Source organism: Balaenoptera borealis, assembly GCF_965194805.1.
Source record: "Balaenoptera borealis genome assembly, chromosome: 6".
Lineage (NCBI taxonomy): Eukaryota > Metazoa > Chordata > Mammalia > Artiodactyla > Balaenopteridae > Balaenoptera > Balaenoptera borealis.
The window spans coordinates 69,707,103-69,729,364 of NC_138863.1; the positions used below are offsets into that span (position 1 = coordinate 69,707,103).

Sequence of the window (22,262 nt, forward strand, 5' to 3'; positions counted from 1 at the left end):
TGAATGCTTGCTATGTATATTCAGGTAAAGTGCTAAGTCCCGGGAATATTCCCTTGCCTTTTTTCTCCATCCCACATTTTAGTTATTTCCAATGGATTCCCTCTTTCTTTACAGCCTCCTGGCAAATGAGTCTACTTTCCAGAACTTCAGCCACTGCCTCTGCAGGATGAAATATCAGGCTCCAACCCCCTCAGGAGCCCAATCCCAGACCTTCTATCTATCAGTTGACTCCTTGAATTGGTATCTGGCACATTTATCTCAAGCTGTCCTATCTAAACCCTGTACTTCTCTCTCTGATCTTTAAGGCGGTTCCTCATTCCTCTGTGCATTTGAACTGCTGTGCCAAGTGCTCCTTTTCCTGATTTCCATTTTTTCTTAAATTATGTCCATTTAAAAGCAAAGATAAAGAAAATGGAGAGAAGAGTGCATGTGTATAGTTTCCATGAGAAAGGAAAGAGGAGAGAAGAGGCAGGCAAGAAAGCAAACATTAGGCCAGAAAGTATCTGGTATCAGCAACAAGGTGATACCCCAAGCTTCTCAGATCAGCCTGGCACAGGGGTGGGGGGCTGATTCAAAATTATTTGAATACAGAGCCGGAACCGAGGGCCACTGTCCAGCTGGCCATCGGTGTGGAAGTTAAGAGAAGTTTATGGTTCTGGAAGAAACTGTCATTTTTAATATGCATATATTTGAAGTAGTACAAGAATATTAAAAATGTTTAAGATATTATTTAACCTGTTTCTTTCATATTCTGAGAGTCACACATATTTTGAGAAGCAGATATTTTTCTTTTTTAAAAAAAAAAAAACTTTATTTATTTTATTTATTTATTTTTGGCTCTGTTGGGTCTTCATTGCTGCACGCGGGCTTTCTCTAGTTGCACCGAGCTGGGACTACTCTTAGTTGCCGTGAGCAGCGTCTTACAGTGGTGGCTTCTTTTGTTGTGGAGCACGGGCTTTAGTAGTTGCAGCACGCAGGCTCAGTAGTTGTGGCTTGCGGGCTCTAGAGCGCAGGCTCAGTAGTTGTGGCACACAGGCTTAGTTGCACCACGGCATGTGGGATCTTCCCGGACCAGGGATCAAACCTGTGTCCCCTGCATTGGCAGGCGGATTCTCAACCACTGCGCCACCAGGGAAGCCCGAGAAGCAGATATTTTTCATATTAACATATACAGGACATACAAAAACAAAACACTAAACCTGACATTTAGCTAGATGACTCCTGTTTTCACAAATTCATACAGTCTTCACGGCTCAATCCAACACTCACACACAAATACACACACGTGTGTGCACACATACCCACATACACACAAATGACTAAATGTCTACTTTAAGCCTTAGAAAAGTATTTGAATACAGAATGCTGCAGTGATTCTACTACCTAATTTTAGTATTTTATTTATTTTAAAAAATTTCCTATGCTACAGATTTGATTTATTTGTGTGAATATTTTTCATCTTTTAATTTAATTATCTAGGTAACCATCAGTGGAGCTGCCTGTTTCAATGAAAATTACTCAGGTTTTACCTTATTTCTCAAATCAAATGCTTAAAAGCCAGGGAGTTTCAATCTTTTCTGATGCTATATAATCTATCTGATTCATTTTGTTACTGACTACTCTTTTGATAGATAAAAACACAGCTAGCCTATTAGTTAACTGAAAGTCCCAAGAAAAAGATAAATAACACACGAGCAGTCTCTACCAACACCTCAGCATGGCGTTTAACAGCTGCCAAAAGTACTGTATAATCTTTTAGAAGGCTTAATCGTTCCCTATTGCACTTTTCAAAAGAGAAGAGTAGTTATTAATCCTGGTGTTCGCACAAAATTTTCACAGTAGATCTTCATTGAATAAATAGTGCTGTTTCCTATAAAGATTTTGGTTTTATATAACACTTAACTGTTCGAGGTTAAACAAATAGTAATGTGCTAGCAAAGAGAAAAACTATATTTGGTAAAGAAAACCACATTTTAGGCTGTATTAAACTGTACATTTAATTGGTGGTTTTGAGGAAAGAAAATAGAAGTGTCTTTCTGGAGATCATGGAGTTCCCCTTTTTTATACAGTGAGGTTTCTTCCCCGCTTTTCTTTCTCTCTTAAAAGAAAATCCTTATAATAGTTCAATTAATCATGTTTTATCTTTCTAAAGTGTGTTATTACTCAAATGCGTGGGAGAAGCTGGCTCTCAGCAAAATGTAATAGACTGTATAGTAGACTTTTTCTTTTCAATCATTGGCCCCTTAGAATCCTATTTACATCTTTTAGAACAATTAGTTACCTATCTAATATTTTGTTTCCGACAGAATGACTCCCAGGCACTGTCATAATTAATTTTAACTTTTGGGGGACTTAACGATTCATACATTTATCCAATTCCAAAGTAAGTATGAGGTGGCATTATAAAAGATATATGCATTTAGAACATTAAAATGGAAATAAGATGATTAAAACAATATAAAGGGAAAGAGAAATAATGGTACTGAAATTCTAAACTCATACAGTTTTTTGTAAGATTAAAAAAAGTAACTATAAATAATGAAATAACTCATTGTCATTTTTTAAGCAAAAAAGATATGAAACCTTTTGATTTCTCAAGAGAGATCCATTTTTTTCTAGAAATGAATTATAAATATGTATATATAATACAAATATTTGCAAAAATGACATTAAACAACATAAACATTGCATTTAGCTTTATGAGGAAAGAATGCAAAAACATGCTTCTTATATCAATCCAGAATGAAAGCTTAACTCTTGAATATGAAATGCTAATGAAGTAAAAGTATTTTAATAAGAGGCCTAACCTGATGGATCTTAAAAAGTGGCTTATTTTAATCTAACTTGATGAGCAATATGGCTAAAGATACTCAGAGGAATGGACATCTACAGACTTAGCACATCCAATTATCTTCTTATAACGTGATTTGTCCCAGCCACCAATGTGACACAAATTTAAGGAGAAACAGTTCAAGTCTGGGCAAAGTTGGGATTATGTGCAGTCTGTGTGGACTGAATGGAGATAAACATAATATGAATTAGATGTGCAGAGAGCAAAGTAAACATTCTGTTGTAGAAAAAGGAATCCTAACTTGCCTAACAAGGAACCAACTCAATTCTGATAGGAGTAAGCCACCGTGGTGATATGTGTAGACCCATCCTCAATATCTTAGACCTTTCTGACTGAGATTCTATAATTCTTTTTTCAGAAGTTTTTATTTTGAACAATTTAAACATATTATAAAAATAGAGCAAATAGTATATACCCATCACCCAGTTTCAATAAAAATCAACATACATCTAACACTGCATATAACCAGACTTTCTCTCACCTTTCCCTTCCCTCACTCTGGATTTTATTGGAGCCCACCTCAAATATTATAGCATTTCATCCACAAATATTTTACTATGTATCCCTAAAAGGTTAAGACAATTTTTAAAACGTAAGCACAACATCATTATCACATCTAAAAACAATACTCGTCAACAATTTCTGTGATAGCTTGTCTCCAAAATGGCCACAGTTAATTCCTTCTTTCCACATGCATGCCATTCCCCTATCAAAATGTAAAGACTAATTCTCTACTTTTTTGAATCTATGCTAAGCTATGACTGTTTTGGCCAGTAGTATATGGCAGGAGTAATGCTGTCCTACTTCTACTCCTTGACTTTAAGAGGACTAGATAGTTCTACTTCTCTCTTGGGAGTACTAAACATCCACATAAGACATCTTACTACCCTGTTAGCTAAAAAAAAAAAACCATATGGAGAAGCTCCAAGGAAAGGAAAGACCATATGGAGAAACAATATATATATATAAATATAATTATTATATTATTTATATTATATTATATTATATTATATTATATTATATTATATTATATTATAGAGAGAGACCCATTTGTTCCAGCATCTTGAGTGAACCATGCCTTCGAACTGTTCACACCAAGGTACTGGATATGTGAGAGAATCCTTCCTGGATTCTCCACACAAGCTCAGCCACCAACTAATTATGACTGAGAGACCCCAATTGACACTGTGTGGAACAGAAGAATGGCCCAGCCAAGCCCTGCCTAAACTTTTCATCCATATAATCATGAATAATAAAATAACTATTGTTTTAAGCCACTACGTGTTAGCTTAGTTTATTCTAAGGAGAAGATAACTGAAACAATACCTTAATGTTATCAACATCCAGGCAGTGTTCAAATTTCTCCAATTGGTTCATATATATTTTGGTTATATTTGGTTCATTAGATTCAAGATTTAAACAAGTAACTCAAGAACACTAAAAAATACTGAAATTGCTTTATGTCAATATTTCCCATTTTATCGGCTACTTTTATAGAAAGTATCTGATGTGATATGGTAGCTCTGTATGGATAGGTTATTTGAGCAAAGATGACTGTCCCCATCACACAGATGATAAGAAAAAGATCCGAAGAGATTCAATGATTTACCAGAAAAATTGTATCCAGAATTTAAACCCAGCTCTTCAAATTTAAAATTTAGGGCTCTTTCCCTTATTCCAAATCTGGTTGAGCCTTCAAAGATTGTAATTACCATGATTGTCTCTAATAAGACTCATTATTGGAACCATAAAGAAACAAATGTTTCTCCACTCCTCATTCTTACACCCGGAGATGAATTTATTTCTGAAATGTGTCCTTCCTCTCTGTCTCTGCCACCTGGTTCCTAGTACAGGATTTCCTGATCTCTCCTCATTTACCTATGTTTCTTAGTACCAAAGTCTTAAGAGATCTCTAAGCCTCTGGTCCTACCCCTCGTTGCTTTCTCCTCCATTCCACTGCCAGATGCATTTATTTGCAACTAAACTTGGCCACCTCAACCTCCTTGCCTAGTAAACTTTAACAATTCTCAAACCAACAACCACAGAAAGGAATATTCTCAAATGTCCATGAGTGCTCCTGGAAAATCTTAAAAATTCATCTCTCTTGGTAAAACCTAAAACAGTACAATACTCTTCTGAATCAATAAGATAATCACTTAATAACAGAGTACTGCCATCTACCTGATTTCAGTGCCTATGATGGCATGTGGATTTACGAGACTTCATAATACCAAAGCATGCTGTATAAATAAGTTTTTGAAGTCATTTGGCTAATAAAATTCGTGACAGAATTGAGTGATCATATAACACAGGTATAGCCATGAAGAAGCTTAAGAACCTATATCATAAGGTTTGTTACCATACCAGTTACTAAAAATGCATTGTCAAAACACACTCCATTGTTGTATGTACCAAATTTCAGTGGTTCAGTATCGATAGGTATATTGGAATTTAACAAATGAACTACATTTCTGATCCCAGTTCCAGAGATAATTTGATTAATTACTTAATATAGAATTCAATAATGCCTCAAAGTTAAAGTCAACTCCAAGTAAATAAAAAACTTTTAGAGTATCAAGTAGCACCACTTAAATGGGCTTTCGAAGCCTAGTAGGAGCATAATTTACATTAAAGATTAGATTAGATTATCCTAATACAGCAATAAAATCTTTGAAGTTTGTAATTCTATTTTGACTACATACTTTTTGCAAAAAAAAGCATTGAGGTTAGAAGAGAGAAAATTATCTTACCTATTAGATCAAACCACACATAATAGCCAAAGTTCAACCATTTTTGTCCTACAGATATGTCAAATATTGAATTAGTGATGGTAGTATGAATTCACTGGTTTTGTAAATATTTTTGTAAATCATTTGTTTTCATTATTTGTCCTTGTATTAGCTCACTAGGGCTACCGTAACAAAATCACAAAATGGGTGGCTTAAAACAGTGAAAACTTATTCTCTCACAATTCTGGAGCCCAGGAGTCCAAAGTCATGGTATTGGCAAGGTTGGTTCCTTCTGGAGTTTCTGGGGGAGAATTTGTTTCGTGCTTCTCTTCTAGGTTCTGGGGGCTGCCAGCAATCCTTGGTGTTCCTTGGCTTGCATCTGTATCTGCCTTCATTCTCCCTGTTTGTCTTTGTGGCATTCTCCCTGTGTGTCTTCGTGTCTCTGTATCCAAATTTCCCTTTTTTTATAAGGACTCCAGTTATTGCATCAGGGCCCACCCTAAGCCACTAGAACCTCATTTTTATTTGATTACAGCTACAAAGGTGCTATTTCCAAATAAGGTCACATTCACAGGGATTAGGACCTCAACATATCTTTGGGGTCCACAATTCAACCCACAAGAGTCATAGTAAGAGGTGTAAGCTTGAAAAGTTTCAACCTAGTTTTATTTTTGTGCATATTTACCTAACACTATATATAAGAATAATATAATCATCATTGGAGTTCTGCCTTAAGTATCTTTCCCTTCAAAAGGAGTCTGTATTTTATTCAAACGTGAGCAACGCTAACCTAAAGGAGAAAGCCTGAGGTCCCTATCATGTCACATTAGGTCTTTTGCTGCCATCCTTCACCACCACTCCCTTGCATTTAATCCATCAGCAATATAAGGCAGCTTATAATTCCTGAACACACAACGCATTGTTTTATGCATCCCCACCTTTGTTCATTCTGTTTCCTCTGCCTGTAATGGCCTTCCCATTCCAACTTCATCATCTCCTACCACTTCCTACTCGAAGTCTCAGTTCAAGTGCCATCTTCCCCTAAAAGTCCCCTATGATGACACCCCGCAGGGCTACCACCAACCCCAGGAGCTGAGTGAACCTCAGCAAGGCTCTCATTTTTTTCCTCATCCCTCTACCAATAGACAATAAACTCTGTGATTTCAGGGACAGTGTCTTCCCAGTTTTTCAGTCTCCACTCTTAGCACAACAGTCTTCTAACTGTTAAATGAATGTTTGCATATGTGGGATGGAAATAGTTCCACCCACAGTTTTTACTTCTCAAGGGTAACTCCAAGGTGCTGGATGTATTCTAACTTATACTTCTGCTAAAACAAGTATTCAAATAGTCCCATCTGGGAGATAGGTATCAGAAGTATGAGACTTAATCAGGAAGCAAGCTCAGACAATATCCCCATATTTAGAAATAAATTTTTTTGTTCTCTTTGGATGATTATATACTCTTTTTTTTTTAATGAGAGAAATTTGTGACTTCAGGGATTTGGGAAGATCTCAAAAATTTAGTCATGTTGCCAGAGTACACTGAGTGCATAGAGAATAGGAGAAGGAACTGAAAGATAGAACGGGTCCATATTTTAGATGACTTTGAGAGCAAAAATAAGGTTTCAGATTTTACTTTCTACATACTGAGTAGTCCCCGGTTTTTGAGAAAGGAACATTACATAATGACATCTTATAAGATGATCCATTCCTTCCAAACCAAAATATCATACACTGGTTTCTATATTAAGCATAACAGGATAGAGTTCTATCAGTCTGCACTTATCAGTTGATAGATTATCCAAACATTATTCTTATTTGGATATTGGGAATTAGATATAGATATAGATACAGATATAGATATAGATCTTGGATTCTAAGGATTTTTAGTATTTCATAAACAGTGAAGTCACTTATTTTTCAGAGTTCTCTTTGACTAATAATTCCTGTCATTTCTCACAACTTAAAATAATATTCCTTTTCCACCATATAATTGTAGTTCAAATTTACTCTGGGCTTTACTCTCAATTCTTTATTATGTTTTTCAAGCTAGTTAAATCAGTTTAGCTGTTATCTAAAAACAGCTTGGTCTATTTTAACTGAACTAAGGTTATATTTAAAAGTCATGTTTTACTTCATTTGGGGTTATTTAACTTCTCAAGTTCTTTTTAAGATAAGAACGGTAACTCATATGTGAAAAAACGTATGGTATATGACGATGAAAATGAGACTTAAAATTGAAATTTGCTGTGATAATTTATTATTATAATCAAGTTAAAATCTACATGGAAATTTTCTACTGGGTAGTGTCACAATTCAAGTTTAGCTCTTATTTTTTCAGATAAACTAAGACTCTAAAAGGTGAATTATTTTAGTCTACCCAATGCTTTATTAAGTAGAATAAATCTTAGAGTTTAAGTACCCCTTGGTGGCTAAGAATCTTGCAGCCTCTCCAGATCAATATTCTGAATATCTCCTTGCACCATTCTTTCCACATGGTTCTTTAAATGTGATGAAGGAGTTCAGGTGAAAGTATATTTGTCCCAGAATATAAAATACTCCTTCAACCTTTTAGGAAAAAGACTCCTTTGTGTTTATTTTAATCTCATGTCCCTTGTTTTCTAATGTTAAAAACAGATTTGCAGGTGGGAAATTTTAATTAAAGATTTGAATGAGTTGAGTTTAATTTATCAAAGTTTAATTATAAATTATATATATGTAAATTAAATATGACCATGGATCCAAGTAGACTGTTTCTAATCATTACAGCCAATCCTTTCTTAGGTTTGAAAACAATTTTTCATGTATTAAACTGATTTTATGATTTTCTAAAAACTGCTATGTATTTTTATTTCTGAGTAGTAGTATGTTCCAAAGGAACCAGTAACCCATTCCTTAGTATCTCAGTGACAATATTCACTATTTTTTAGTGAAAATTATATTTATCAAGAAATACCAATGAGGTTTTCTGGGGTCAAACATACTGGATGGTAGGGGCTTATATGGGTTCCTTTAAATGTACATACTTCACAATTCCATGATTTTTTCTAGAAGATTTTGCTGTATAATTACCTTAATATTTTTATAGATTTGGAGATTAAATAATCACATTTTTATGTAGTGTATGATTCTCTTTTCTGTATTCAGGTTCTCTCTTTAGGAGCAGACGTCCTACCAGAATATAAACTGCAGACACCACGCATCAACAAGTTTACAATATTGCACTACAGTCCTTTCAAGGCCGTCTGGGATTGGCTTATTCTGCTGTTGGTCATATACACTGCTATATTCACTCCCTACTCTGCAGCCTTTCTCCTCAATGACAGAGAAGAACAGAAAAGACGAGAATGTGGCTATTCCTGTAGCCCTTTGAATGTGGTAGACTTGATTGTGGATATTATGTTTATCATAGATATTCTAATAAACTTCAGAACAACATATGTAAATCAAAATGAAGAAGTGGTAAGTGATCCAGCCAAAATAGCAATACACTACTTCAAAGGCTGGTTCCTGATTGACATGGTAGCAGCAATTCCTTTTGACTTGCTGATTTTTGGATCTGGTTCTGATGAGGTAAGAGCTGCTTAAGAATCTTATTTTCTGAAAGATTGAAGTTATAAAAGTGAAGCTATTTTAACTGCAAAAGAAGCGGTTGCTTTACAAACTTTCTATATCACACAGATAAAATTCATTTTCAATTGGAAATGCTATAAAATGAAATGGAACATTTTTGCCATTGCATATAATTCACAATTCTATTTTTGCTAAGAAATAGTAAAGACTATTTATCTTTTAAACAACAAATTAAACTTTGAGACAAGTGTTTCATACCACATAGCACATTCCTAGAATGTATAATTTCTACATATTAACTTTATGGATATAAAACTATCAAAGGTGAAGATTCCTCTTTCTTTCTTAACTCCTAATTGTGGTTTGCAAGAGCAGGGACTTGTTTTATGTTCAAATTATGTGTAAGAGGCATCTTCTGAAATGTTTTATTCAAAACTCTCTCTTAAATAATACCTAGGTTGGAAAATACTTCTTGTGTCCCCACTATCTTATAAAGTTGGAAATTTCTTAAAAGTATTATTTCACCCTATTATTTTTTATTTTAAATATTTACTTATTTATTTGGCTGTGCCGGGTCTTAGTTGCAGCATGAGGGATCTTCGTTGCCACACACGGGATCTTAGTTGTGGCATGTGAACTCTAAGTTGCGGTGTGTGGGATCTAGTTCCCTGACCAGGGATTGAACCTGGGCCCCCTGCATTGGGAGCGCAGAGTCTTAACCACTGGACCACCAGGAAAGTCCCCTAAAGTTGGAAATTTTAAGGAAATCTGACAAGTGGATGTGCATTTTCTGGATAGAAAGTCCATATTTTTAATCAGATTCTTCTCAAGGGGTTCTTTGATCTAAAACAATTTACGTTCTCCTAAAATCTCCTCCAATTTATTGCACTAATTTTTTGTAAATAAATTTCCTGGATTCTATAACAAAGTTTTACAGAAGGTGTGAAAGTAGATCTAAGGGATTAGATTGAGAAAGATAACCTGGGTGTGTTGAATTTTTAAAATTCAGGGTCAGGAATTCCCTGGTGGTCCAGTGGTTAAGACTCTGTGCTTTCATTGCCCTGGTCCTGGGTTCAATCCTTGGTCAGGAACTGAGATCCCACAAACCACGCAGCGTGGCCAAAAAAAAAAAAAACTAAAATTCAGCATCCTTTTCTACCTAAGAATCAGTCAGTGCCTCACCATCATTTTGGGTTTTTTTTCAAGAGGAGATCAAATATCATAAATGCCCTCTGCAGATGGTTGCTCCCTGACCAATTAGCACTTGAGGACAAGAGAATCCCCCTCAGCCAAGGGAAACAATAGGTTTAGAAGTAAATTCTCTCCCACAGAACATGCCCATCAAACTGTGGATGAATTAAGAGCAGGGTAATGGAACAATATATTCTTCCTGGATTCTACAGACCTTAGACAAAGTCTCAAACTTGACTTTCCTTATCTATAAGGATGATAATATTACTTTCCCTGCTTAAGTTTTTTTTTCTTAATTTGAGACTCTAATGAGATAATATATGTAAAACTCTAGCAAAATACTCAAAAAAAATCAGCTGCTGTTAAACTAGTTGAACTCTTAATGTTAGATATTCCTAACTTTGGTTTTTAATTAAAAGGCAAGAAAGTGAAATACTTCTTTATCAATATTTATCTTTATGAGTTTCTTACAATGGGTGAATCCATGTAATTACACCAAATAAGTTCTTCTTGATAAATAGAGTAAAACCTCACTTTCAAATTTTAAAATATATACACCAACAGCAAATTAAATTTCAGCTTAATGAAATGAAAGAATGGGTAAACAATAAATAGGCAAACAAGATTGTTAGGGGAAGTTGATTTACCAATGATATTTAATCAATAACAATCAAACAAGTGAATATTAGAATATGCTAATTATTCTAAGATGCAGCACTTGATCAGTTTAATTTCAGTTACTATATCATCACTTGAAAATAAAAGTTTATTAAAATATGTAATTCAAGTAATCACTGTTTCAGACAGAACTTCAAGTGAGCTGAAACAAGAGAAAATTTATGTGATTCACATTAATATAGGATGAAATAGTCTTGGGGAAAAATGGTGTCTGGATCACCTTTCTCATGTAGCATAAAGGAAAAGATGAAGTTTGCCTCAAGTAAAGCAATTCCAGTTCTTCACTCTGATATGTATAATTTCCCGGATTCCTCCCTGTTTCCAAAGCTGCTCCTCTCTCTTTTGAAATGTGATATGATATGGGAAGGATCCTGGCTTTGGAGTCAGACAGACCTGGGTTTGATTCGCCTTTGTGCCTCTTACTTGCTGTATTTAAGCTAGATATTTAATTCATTTAGGACTTTATTTCTTTTCTGTAAAATGGTGAGGGTAGGTTCTTGTGATTTCTAAAAATAAAGCAGCATATATGAAGAAACTAGACCAGTAGCAGGTAGGTAGTACTTGCTTACCAAAGATTACTTCTTTTCTCCTTCCCATTCCTTTGGATTAAAGTCCCTGTTTCTTAATGAAGTCTTCCTTTAAAAACGTACATGTTACCACATTAATCCATTAATATCTAAATTATTCAACAAAGATTTACTGAGTAGATTTATGGAGATTTATTGATAGACATTATCGTATAGTAGTTATTGTATTAGCTAGTTGCAGCTAGGAATCCTGAAGAAAGAGACAGAAAGGAAATGTTTTGAGGACAGTTATTGTCTTGCAAAGCACAGGAATTTGGGGTATGTGGTGGGGGGAAGTAGGTCTGCATCAAGGATAGCAAGTGGAGGGGTGGGTCTGGAAGGAGCATTAAAGAATCAGCTATGAAACTTCCTGGTGGATGGACCTGGGGCTACCTTTACCCAACTACAGCAACTGTTTACTTAAAATCCTGAAATATGTTAACCCAGATAAAGGGGGAGGGGGGCAGGTTGGGGGGCAAAAACAGCTTTTTCTTCTTTTGACTCAGTATTAAAAGTGGACCAATCTGTCCAAAATGACTGGCCTGAGAAGTTTGATGGATGTCTTGGGTTTCTTGTGGATTGGCCCTTAGGGCTCCAAAAGACCATGACAAATTATGGCTTAGGATTCACTCACTGACCCAAAAGATGTTCCTTTTCTTTGGCACACATTTCTTACCAACTGTTCTCCATGTACTGGGACTCTTCTACCTCTACATCAGTGTTTCTCAACCAAGTGTATCACAGGCGCCCTAGGATGAATCTATAGTTGGCTTTCTGCTACTGTCTGAAACTTATTTTGTTGAGTTTAACTTTATACAATTTGCATTATGAAATCAATAGGTATTTTGAATGTGTATTGTCAAAGGGTGTCTCCCTAGCCACCATCCCGACCCCACCCCATCCTACTTTAACAGTGTTCTGAAACTTGACAACTCACAGATCTCACAGGAAATGTTCAATTCCGCGAAGGCTCTGAGCACCCAATTTGAGAGACGTCACACAAGTGAGGTCCTCACTTGGTGCCGCAGGGATCAGAGGTACAAGAGCAGATGCTGCGATCACATAGCAACACTCTGTTATGTAAGATGGTTGTCCAGGGATCCTTAGCAAATGTATATTAATTTGTTTAGATTATAAACAAAAGTAAAACATAAAATTTTACATGTTATCATAGAAAACTTGTCTCCCCCTCCCCCAAGAATATGTCTGCAAAAGTAGCCAAATTTGGGAAACACTGTTCTAAATGATTTTCTCTCTCTCCTTCCCCCCCCACCCCCCGCACTCTGTGAAAACTTCAGAATCCCTTATTGTGAAGGTTGTTCTAGAACTGCAAAATTAAGCTAATTTCCTTCTGTAGCCTCTAGTGTGAATGGTTAATTTCTTCCCTAATAAAAAAAGTACCCATGGATAACAAACAAACAAAAAAAAGAATCAACTATGAAGGGTAAAAAGACCAGTGATGGATTGGAGTACTTCATACATTTTTCAAGAGTGACATTGAAGATACCCCCTTTTTTTTTTTTTTTAAGAAGAAAATTTCAAGAAGTATATTGTACTCACACTTTTTTCTTTTTTCTTTTTTTTTAGTTATTTTTGAGATATACATTTTAAAGTAATAACTAGGATTATGACTTATAACATTATACCAGAACATATAAGATTTTTAGAAATTTCATGTAATGTCTGAAACATTTATATTAACATATTGCCATACAAATAACCCAATGAAAGTTTAGTATTAGTTGTTTTGTTTGTTTGTTTTTTTATACTGCAGGTTCTTATTAGTCATCAATTTTATACACATCAGTGTATACATGTCAATCCCAATCGCCCAATTCAGCACACCACCATCCCCACCCCACTGCAGTTTTCCCCCCTTGGTGTCCATATGTCTGTTCTCTACATCTGTGTCTCAACTTCTGCCCTGAAAACCAGCTCATCTGTACCATTTTTCTAGGTGAAGATACCCCTTTTACATACAAACCATATTATATAACTATAATCAGGATTTTCAGGATATAATGATATTTCAGAATAAAATTTCCCCAAAAGTGTATAATATACCATATTACAAGAGTATAAAAAATATTCAGCATTCATTTTTGTTTCTGAGAAAAACAGAAAAGAAATGCTTCCAGAGAAAAGAGATCTTACATTCAAATGGACTAATTTGGGAAGTTTCATCATATGAATATGAAAAAATAAAACCTCTTTGGATTTTGGCCCCAAAATTAAGTGACAAATTCTAAAATCATTAAGCTAGAGGTCACTCTTGATGAGGGGTAATCTAGGTCAGGGTTTTTCAAACTGGGGTTTCATGGAGGTGCCCGAGAGTCTCAGAGGCCCTCAAAGTTTGACAGGCTGATAAGACTCGGAACCATCCATCTCCACTATACAAAGAGTAGCTTGATTTTATCTGCTTTACTGATTAGAGTTTCAAGTAAATTTTAACAGGAATTGACCTAATTCATTTTGCCATTTCCAGAAAAGGTTATGGTAACTGCCTTCTCAACTAGGTTCATTCATTCAATTAGCATTTATTGGGAAACTCCTGAGTGCCAATGTACTAGACTCTGAGTTTATAGAAAAGAATGAGACGAGGACCCCACTGCCTGAGAGCTTGCATCCTAGACTGGGAGAGCAGCGGATGAGCAGATAGAATACTATCTGATAACAGCTTTAATAGTACTATATTCAAGGGGACATGTGAGCATGGAAGGGGAAGTTTCTGATTACCAGTGGAACTTTTCCAGGTAGAAAGGGTAGAAAGGTCATGCCCATTAGAGGCATGGAGCTATAAAGTGTTGGTTTCCAGCCCTATCAGAACTAACATAACAAATATTTTATAATGCCCCTTTCTACTATTGTTAAATAAAAGTCATAGATAATATAGCTTTCTTACATACATAATTTGACAAATATAATATATAATGCTCACCCTTAATATAAAGGAAAAACAAAAGAAATGTTCATAATAAAATACCTAGTAGAATATGTAAATGCTTCAGGCATGTCTGCATAAAAAGATATAATGAAGTTATCAGATGCTTGTACCTACTGATAACGAGAAAGTCCATATTTAAACAATAAATTCAATATTAAATGGGATATTGTTAGTTTTCTTTATATTTGCATTTTAATAAAGGGTTGCATAGATATGTGTGTGCTTATAAATGTATTGATATATATGTGTATACATGCATTTATACAGATAGATATGTTTATATGCATATATTAATATTTAGATACCTAGAAGCACTGTGACTGTGATAACTACAAATGTTTATTGATATAGCTGTGCTGTATACCATATAGTATACAAATACCACAAGACCTGTTGTCAATGAAAATGAATAGTGGCAGTAACTGGGCTTGCCTATGTCATTAATACTAATATCTTCCTGATGCTAATGCCATCTGGACAGACCAAGGAAAAGATTCTCTATTTCTTAATTTTTGCATCATCAAACATCATGCCATCCATAGCAAATTACCTCAATATCATTGATGCAAAGGAACACTATTATTGGTTCAGTCTCCAGAAAGTCAACTTTTCATTATCTGCCTCAAATTTTTCCACAGTTTGCTTCTCTGTGGCAAATTTTACTTTCAGAGATATTAGTAGTTAGAATCTAGAGCTTCCTGTTTAGTTACATGCTTCATTAAACTCTTCCTCCCCTGAAAATTACTAGTATTCTTTTTTTTTTTTTTTTTGAATTTATTTATTTATTTATTTATTTTTGGCTGTGTTGGGTCTTCGTTTCTGTGCGAGGGCTTTCTCCAGTTGTGGCAAGCGGGGGCCACTCTTCATCGCAGTGCGTGGGCCTCTCACCGCCGCGGCCTCTCCCGTTGCGGAGCACAGGCTCAGCAGCTGTGGCTCAGGGGCCCAGCCGCTGCGCGGCATGTGGGATCCTCCCGGACCGGGGCACGAACCCGTGTCTCCTGCATTGGCAGGCGGACTCCCAACCACTGCGCCACCAGGGAAGCCCCAATAGTATTCTTTTGATTAATTACTTGCTTTGTTGACCTCTCTCCTTTCACACTTCACTGTTATTTTTCATGGATTCTGAATGCAGGCAAGGCCTTTGACAGAAAGTTCTAATAGAAAAGAGGAGTTTCAGCTCACATTGATATGTTTGCTTCATTAGTCTGATAGATGAATCATGGAATGGATACAAGGAAAAATGTAGCAGGCCTCTGTATAGAAACTCTGATCATCTTGTCAGCATTCTTTCCGAACCTAATCTCTACAATAGTTGTCATTAGTTTGTTGGAAATGAATTTCTAAAACATTAGACATACTCATGTTCAAAGTTAAATGACAACATTTTGAAGACCTGCATGCATATATGTGTCTACACATAAAGTCTCTTATTAGATAGTTCTTGGGAATTAAGGCAGAAGTTTCCATTGGCTTGTATTTGAGGCTACTGGTCATGTCTCCAAAAATCTGTGCCATGACAAGTAAGACACACAGGATCCACAATGGAATAATTTTTGAGCTAAGGAAATATAAGTGTATTCCATCAAAAAATTTTGCATTAAGTTCATCACTTATCCATTATTTATTTACATGTGATCCACTGATAAAATTTGCTAAAGATGGCATGAGATACGATTTTTGGTTAAATGTTTCCAGAACAAGTCAAATTCCAATTTTAAAAACATAACATAACATTCATAATTGTTTATTTACTGTAACATTTGCCTAATACTATTTGGAATCATTTGATAACCAGTTTTCCATATTACTATAACTAAAGAGAAAGTGAGGTCAAATTGCAGCAAAATAGAATGTTAATTACAAAACAAAATAAAAATAAAAGTGTCTCGACAGTTAAAGCTATTAAGTAATGGAGGTTGTAAAATCTTTTTATTTATTATTTTTTAAATATTTATTTATTTATTTATTTGGCTGCATCAGGCCTTAGGTCTTTGTCGCGGCATGCAGGATCTTTTTGTTGTGGCACGCGGGCTCTAGAGCTCATGGGCTCAGTAGTTGTGGCGCGCGGGCTTAGTTGCCCCGTGGCATGTGGGATCTTAGTTCCCCTACCAGGGATCAAACCCACGTCCCTGCATTAGAAGGTGGATTCTTAACCACTGGACCACCAGGGAAGTCCCTAAAATCTTCTTTTTAAAAGCCCATTTGTGGAGGAATTTGTGAGGTTTGCTATGGGTTAAGAAAGGCTAAGCTACGTGTCCCCCCCGCAAGGTTTTTTACACACTCAAAATGTAGCTCTTTGATTGTAGTAGTGAATGTGTTCTAGAAATATTGAAATAGTGTGACTCAAGCTGAACAAAACAAATAGAAACTAGTTTCAATATTATTGAGTTTTATTGGGCAGTTTATTGAATGATGAATACAAGTACCAGAACTTAGAGGGAATAGAAATGAAATCTAAAATAAAACATGAGTGTGGAGTTATGAAATGTATTACTCACTAAGTGTTCCCTTTTCCCCATTTGTACCAATATTACTTGACAAAGAGGACAGAATGATGGATTACATAGAAAGTTTCAATGACAATTCATCCTAACAACCTGTAGGCAAAACCAAAGATCACATACTTATATTTCCTCATTTATAAAAGAATAATTCTATCCACTTACTATAGGCAAAGATTTTAGAGAGTATACCTCTGAAATAAAGTATTTTAAATGTAAGATTTTTGAAAATGCTTACTAAAAAGAAAGAATTATTTTTCAAAATTACTTTGAAAAATTCTTGAGCATGAGATTTTCTCTTATTGATGATGCTTTCTCAGTTTAACTGTAACCAAACTTATTCTTAAGTAGAGAGTTGTTTAATACTGATAAGAAATCACCTATTCTAATTTCAGCTCTTCAAAAAGAATTCAACTTGCATTAAGAGAGAATGCCTGAACTATTATGAATTGTCTAGTAAAAAAAAAAAATCACATAGTTTTCTTGAGTCTGGGTCTAGTATCTAACATACTGACAAAACTGTAGTTGTTTAGAGTATGTATTTTTAATATAAAGTTCAGTTAAGAAAGTCATACTTAATAAAGGAAACTAACTTTTACCTCAATATAAAAAAAAGTACCTAGGGCTTTAATGAACTATGGATGTGGGTACATTTTTTAAAAATTGAAATTCGATGATATTCATCAGCTACTCAGAAATTTGAATAATTAATAAATTTCCAGAGGAAGAATCATTTTACATTTTTTGAAAATTCTGACAAAATGAAAGTCTTAAGTAGGCCTTCTTTACTGTGGCATTCAGGCAAAAAGAGTTTGAAATGTCATTCAATCACAGTGAAGGAGTTGAATTTTGAGATGGCATGGGCACTGATGAGGTGGAGAGTTGACTTATTAGAGTTTATTATTATCTCCTTTGCTATATATTCATGGGCAGGACTGGAAAACAATTGACCTTGTTTCAATCTAGTGTAAAATAGTTAACTGTTTTCTAGATCTTATTTATTATCATGATGTCTTTATCTTTCATAATAATGATTACACTTACCTCCAGTGAGCTTTTATGCCTTTTCAGTCTCTACCAAAAGTAACAATAAAGACCATATTTGTCTACCAGTGAAAAGTTCAAGAAATACCACCTAAGAGAAACTTCTTTACCTCTACAATTTAAAAGTTGTTGTCATTAGTTTAAGGATAGTTTTATTTCTATTTTCAAAAAATGAAAAAAAAATGAAGGTAGATTTTCATATGTCTGGATATTACATGAAATTAGATATACTGTGAGATAACCATGCATTCTGAAAATATTCTAATCAGCCAACAACTACAATTATAAGGTAGTTGTTGGTCCCATTTTTGACTTGCAGATAATACAAAGATAGTAGCTCGTTGAACTAAACTATGGAGACTAACAGTCTCCAACAAATCTGAAAGAGGAGATGGATCATATTTTAGTCCACTTTTTCTGAGATTTTGGTGCAATCACTTCTCTCTATTGTGTAATCTGGGGCAAAATGCCTTAAATCTTTAAAGAGACATTTAAAGAAGAAGAAGAAAAGAGCTATTGCAAGCCTAAGTGTCATCTACAAGATGTGCTGTACCCAACTGTAGCTAAGGAAGAATGCCCAGGCATGTTAGCAGCGTCTTGATAACAACAGAAAAAAGCCCAAGTCATTTGTTACATTGTCAAACTAGCATATGTAGTTATGCTTGGGTACATGTTACAGAATCACAAGAGAATGGCTTTGACTGTTGAGGTCAATATTCATTCATCCTTACGATGCAGCTGAAAGTAACCTCTCCCCACCGACCCTTACACTCTCCCTCTCCTTTTTCCTTTCCGTCTCCCCCTCCTTCTGCAGTTATTTTGTGTCAGCTGGCTTGAGACTTCAACATGTACCTTATTTCTTAAACTTTTTTGGTCCAGAAAAGAGGTCATTTGTGTGTTATTATATATTATATTTATTTATCTTAACTTACTGTCATCTAGGTTTCACCTCATTCTGACATAACTCTAGAAGAAACACCAGAGGTTTCTTTGGGGGGAAGGCAAAAAGAAAGGAAGTGGCATATACAGCAGATTTGATTCCTTTTCTTTTCATAACGTCATTTTACTCTACCATCTTTGCAGCCAGAAGAGTCATTAGTACTTTTTATCACAATATGTTATTAAAGCAGCTCATTTGTTTTGAAGCATTTCTCTTCGTTAACCAAATACCTATAGAAATGTCATTATATGTGATTTATTTTGAGGTTCAGAAATATTGTTCCAACGAAAGGCAGTTTTGATAATAAATCAAATAATAATAACCCTCAAATATTTCTGATTTCTCAACACAAGTAAATAGATAACAAAGCTAGGAGGAAAAATAAACATGCAAACTTAAGCTATGAAATGTAGAAATGGAGTTATGTTGAACCGGGGTGATTTCTGTTACCAGAGTCTGAGTAGTCAATGAATCCAGATGACGTTCTTGTCTTTAAAAATCCCTGCAATTTCCATAGGGAGCTGAATGACCAGTGTCCAAAAGCCTCCATTTGAAATTCCAGATATCAAAGTAACACGTTTGGAAAATATGTTGCTCTGTCAACCCATTTTACATTATAAAGTTCCTGCTTAGTGATGGAAGCGAAAGTGTATGGGATATTCAAATAAAAACACAGCTAAAATTTACTGGGTATTACCTACAACCCTAGAAGGATTTATTATTATGCCCATTTACAGATGAAGAAATTGACCCTTAGAGATTAAGTAAATAACTTGTCCAAGGTGACACACTGGTATGGAAGCAGAATTTCAGACCTAAGTTTGTTCTGAAGTTCTAACTCATAACTGCTAAGCTGAAACACTGACAATACAAATAGTGGAAAGTTGACATCTCTCCCAGGAAAACACCTCATACTCACTTAAACTCACCATTCATTCTTTGAAGAGATATAATTTTAAATTTGTGATGAAGAAAACACTGTTTCCCTTATTGCACCCTGAAAAATAATAACTCAGCTTTGGAAACAGGGAAGACTCACCTCTCCACCCATCCCTAAATGAGCAAAGACCAGAATCCAATTGTGGTAAGGACATCTCAACTGTACAAGCTCCTCTCATCTCTAGAGGATTCGAATACTAACTGAAAAGAAGTCAGGGGAGACTGAGAAATCTTCCCTTCCCTTGTGACCACTCTGGCACAAGAAAAAAAACTGTAACACTTATTATAGAATGTTAATGAAAATATTTTCTTGATATTTAGAGCTCTTTTTCCATCAAGTCAATATGAAGTTATAGGGTGATAGTTATACCACATGCTATTTCTTTAATTAAAATATGTGTCCTTAACACAGATGGATGTACTTTGAGAAATAAACACCAACAATAAACACATAAAATGACTCAATAATTGATTGGTAAACACCATGTAACTATGGAATAATTATATGCCCTGTGAATTATATAGTACTTATAGTTGACCTTGTTTAGGAAACCCAAGAAATGAACTTGTAATTTGTACTTATCAGATTTCAAATCCAAACAACCAGTTAAGTATCTTGTTATTATATAGAAGTGTCCTATCACTAGACACCTGGTCAGTAATAATCGTGCAATTAGTTACACATATCATACCCCAAAGCAAAACACATAATATCATTGGGATATCAAGAAACAATTTATCAATTCAACACATTTAGGAAGAAAAAATGAATTTAAATATAGTACTTCATGCATGCATTCAGTCATCCAATAAGTTTCCCAGTTGCCTTCTTGACTGTCTCCTTCTCATTATTCAAACACTTCTAAACTCTAATGTCAGCCCCTCAGCAGGATTCTCTTTGGTCTTCCTTTCTAAAGTGGTCCCCATCCCAACGCAAGCCCCTGAACATCCTCTAGCATATCACTCTGTTTTACTATCATCATCACACTTTTCACTCTCTGAAATGATCTTATTATTTGTTTATTTTAAAAATATGTATCTCTCCCCAACAGACAGTAGCCCTTGTTTCACTTCATAAGACACTTTGTCTAGTAAATAAATGTCTTTTTCTATTATAAAAGTAACCATGTCTGTTTGTTCAATACTATAATCCCCGTGTGTGGACCTTGGTAGGCCCACCAATAACACTCTGGAATGTTTGTCGGTGAATGAATGATTTACTGAGTATTCATTATGTGCCAGGCATGTGGTTAGAGCATGAAACCAAGCAGATAGAGTCTCTGTCCCATAAGTTTTACATGCCAAGATTCTGAATTAATGTACTACAGACTTTCAAAGTACTTTCCAAAGCAGGTGTAAAATTAAAAAAAAACACAACTAACCTTAATACTTAATTCAGGTACATAGTCATCTTCAGTGCTACCATATTGTTGTAACCTGTTTCTACTTACTTTGCTTCACAGGAACATACACTGAATTGTTTACCAACTGTTTCTGACCATGCACATTTATTTCCACAGACAACAACATTAATTGGTCTTTTGAAGACAGCTCGACTCCTTCGTCTTGTGAGAGTGGCCCGAAAACTTGATCGATATTCAGAATATGGGGCTGCTGTTCTAATGCTCTTAATGTGCATATTTGCCCTGATTGCTCACTGGCTGGCTTGCATTTGGTATGCGATTGGGAACGTAGAAAGGCCCTACCTGACTGACAAAATCGGATGGTTGGATTCCTTAGGACAACAAATTGGGAAACGTTACAATGACAGTGACTCAAGTTCTGGGCCATCCATTAAAGACAAATACGTCACAGCACTTTATTTTACCTTCAGCAGTTTAACGAGTGTAGGATTTGGGAATGTGTCGCCTAACACCAATTCGGAGAAAATCTTTTCAATTTGTGTCATGTTGATTGGCTGTAAGTAGATTTCTCTTTTGTTATCTATTAGGATAAAATAATATCAGAAAATCGATATCTCTAGAACATTCAGAATAAGGCAAAGAAAACAGTTATAGAAAGTTGTAGAAATAATGGGATTAAATATATGGGTATTATATTCTATCAGATCTGATTCTCTCTGTGAAGGGAAGACACCAAAGGTCTTTCATGATCTCAGGAGCATAAAACTGGAATGACATGCATCTTGGGATTCAGGAACGGAGACTTGCAGTTCACGTTTACTGATGTAAAAACGTGTCTGTAATTTATCACTAATGGTTATTTTCTGTTTCAAACTGAGGCCAGATTAGAATGGGAAAGACTAGCTTACATTTACATATCTATAGATATAGATATATAAATAT

The 22,262-nt window shown here is 35.1% G+C and overlaps 1 protein-coding gene across 1 annotated transcript in view; it reads left to right on the forward strand.

Annotated features, from left to right (window-relative positions):
- KCNH7 (potassium voltage-gated channel subfamily H member 7) overlaps nucleotides 1-22,262 on the forward strand; it is a 457,888-nt gene that overhangs the window by 371,166 nt on the left and 64,460 nt on the right. Inside the window, exons 6-7 of the mRNA XM_082395382.1 lie at nucleotides 8,728-9,153; nucleotides 21,477-21,876. Of these exons, the coding sequence (XP_082251508.1) occupies nucleotides 8,728-9,153; nucleotides 21,477-21,876 (826 nt within the window). The remainder of the gene's footprint in view (nucleotides 1-8,727; nucleotides 9,154-21,476; nucleotides 21,877-22,262) is intronic.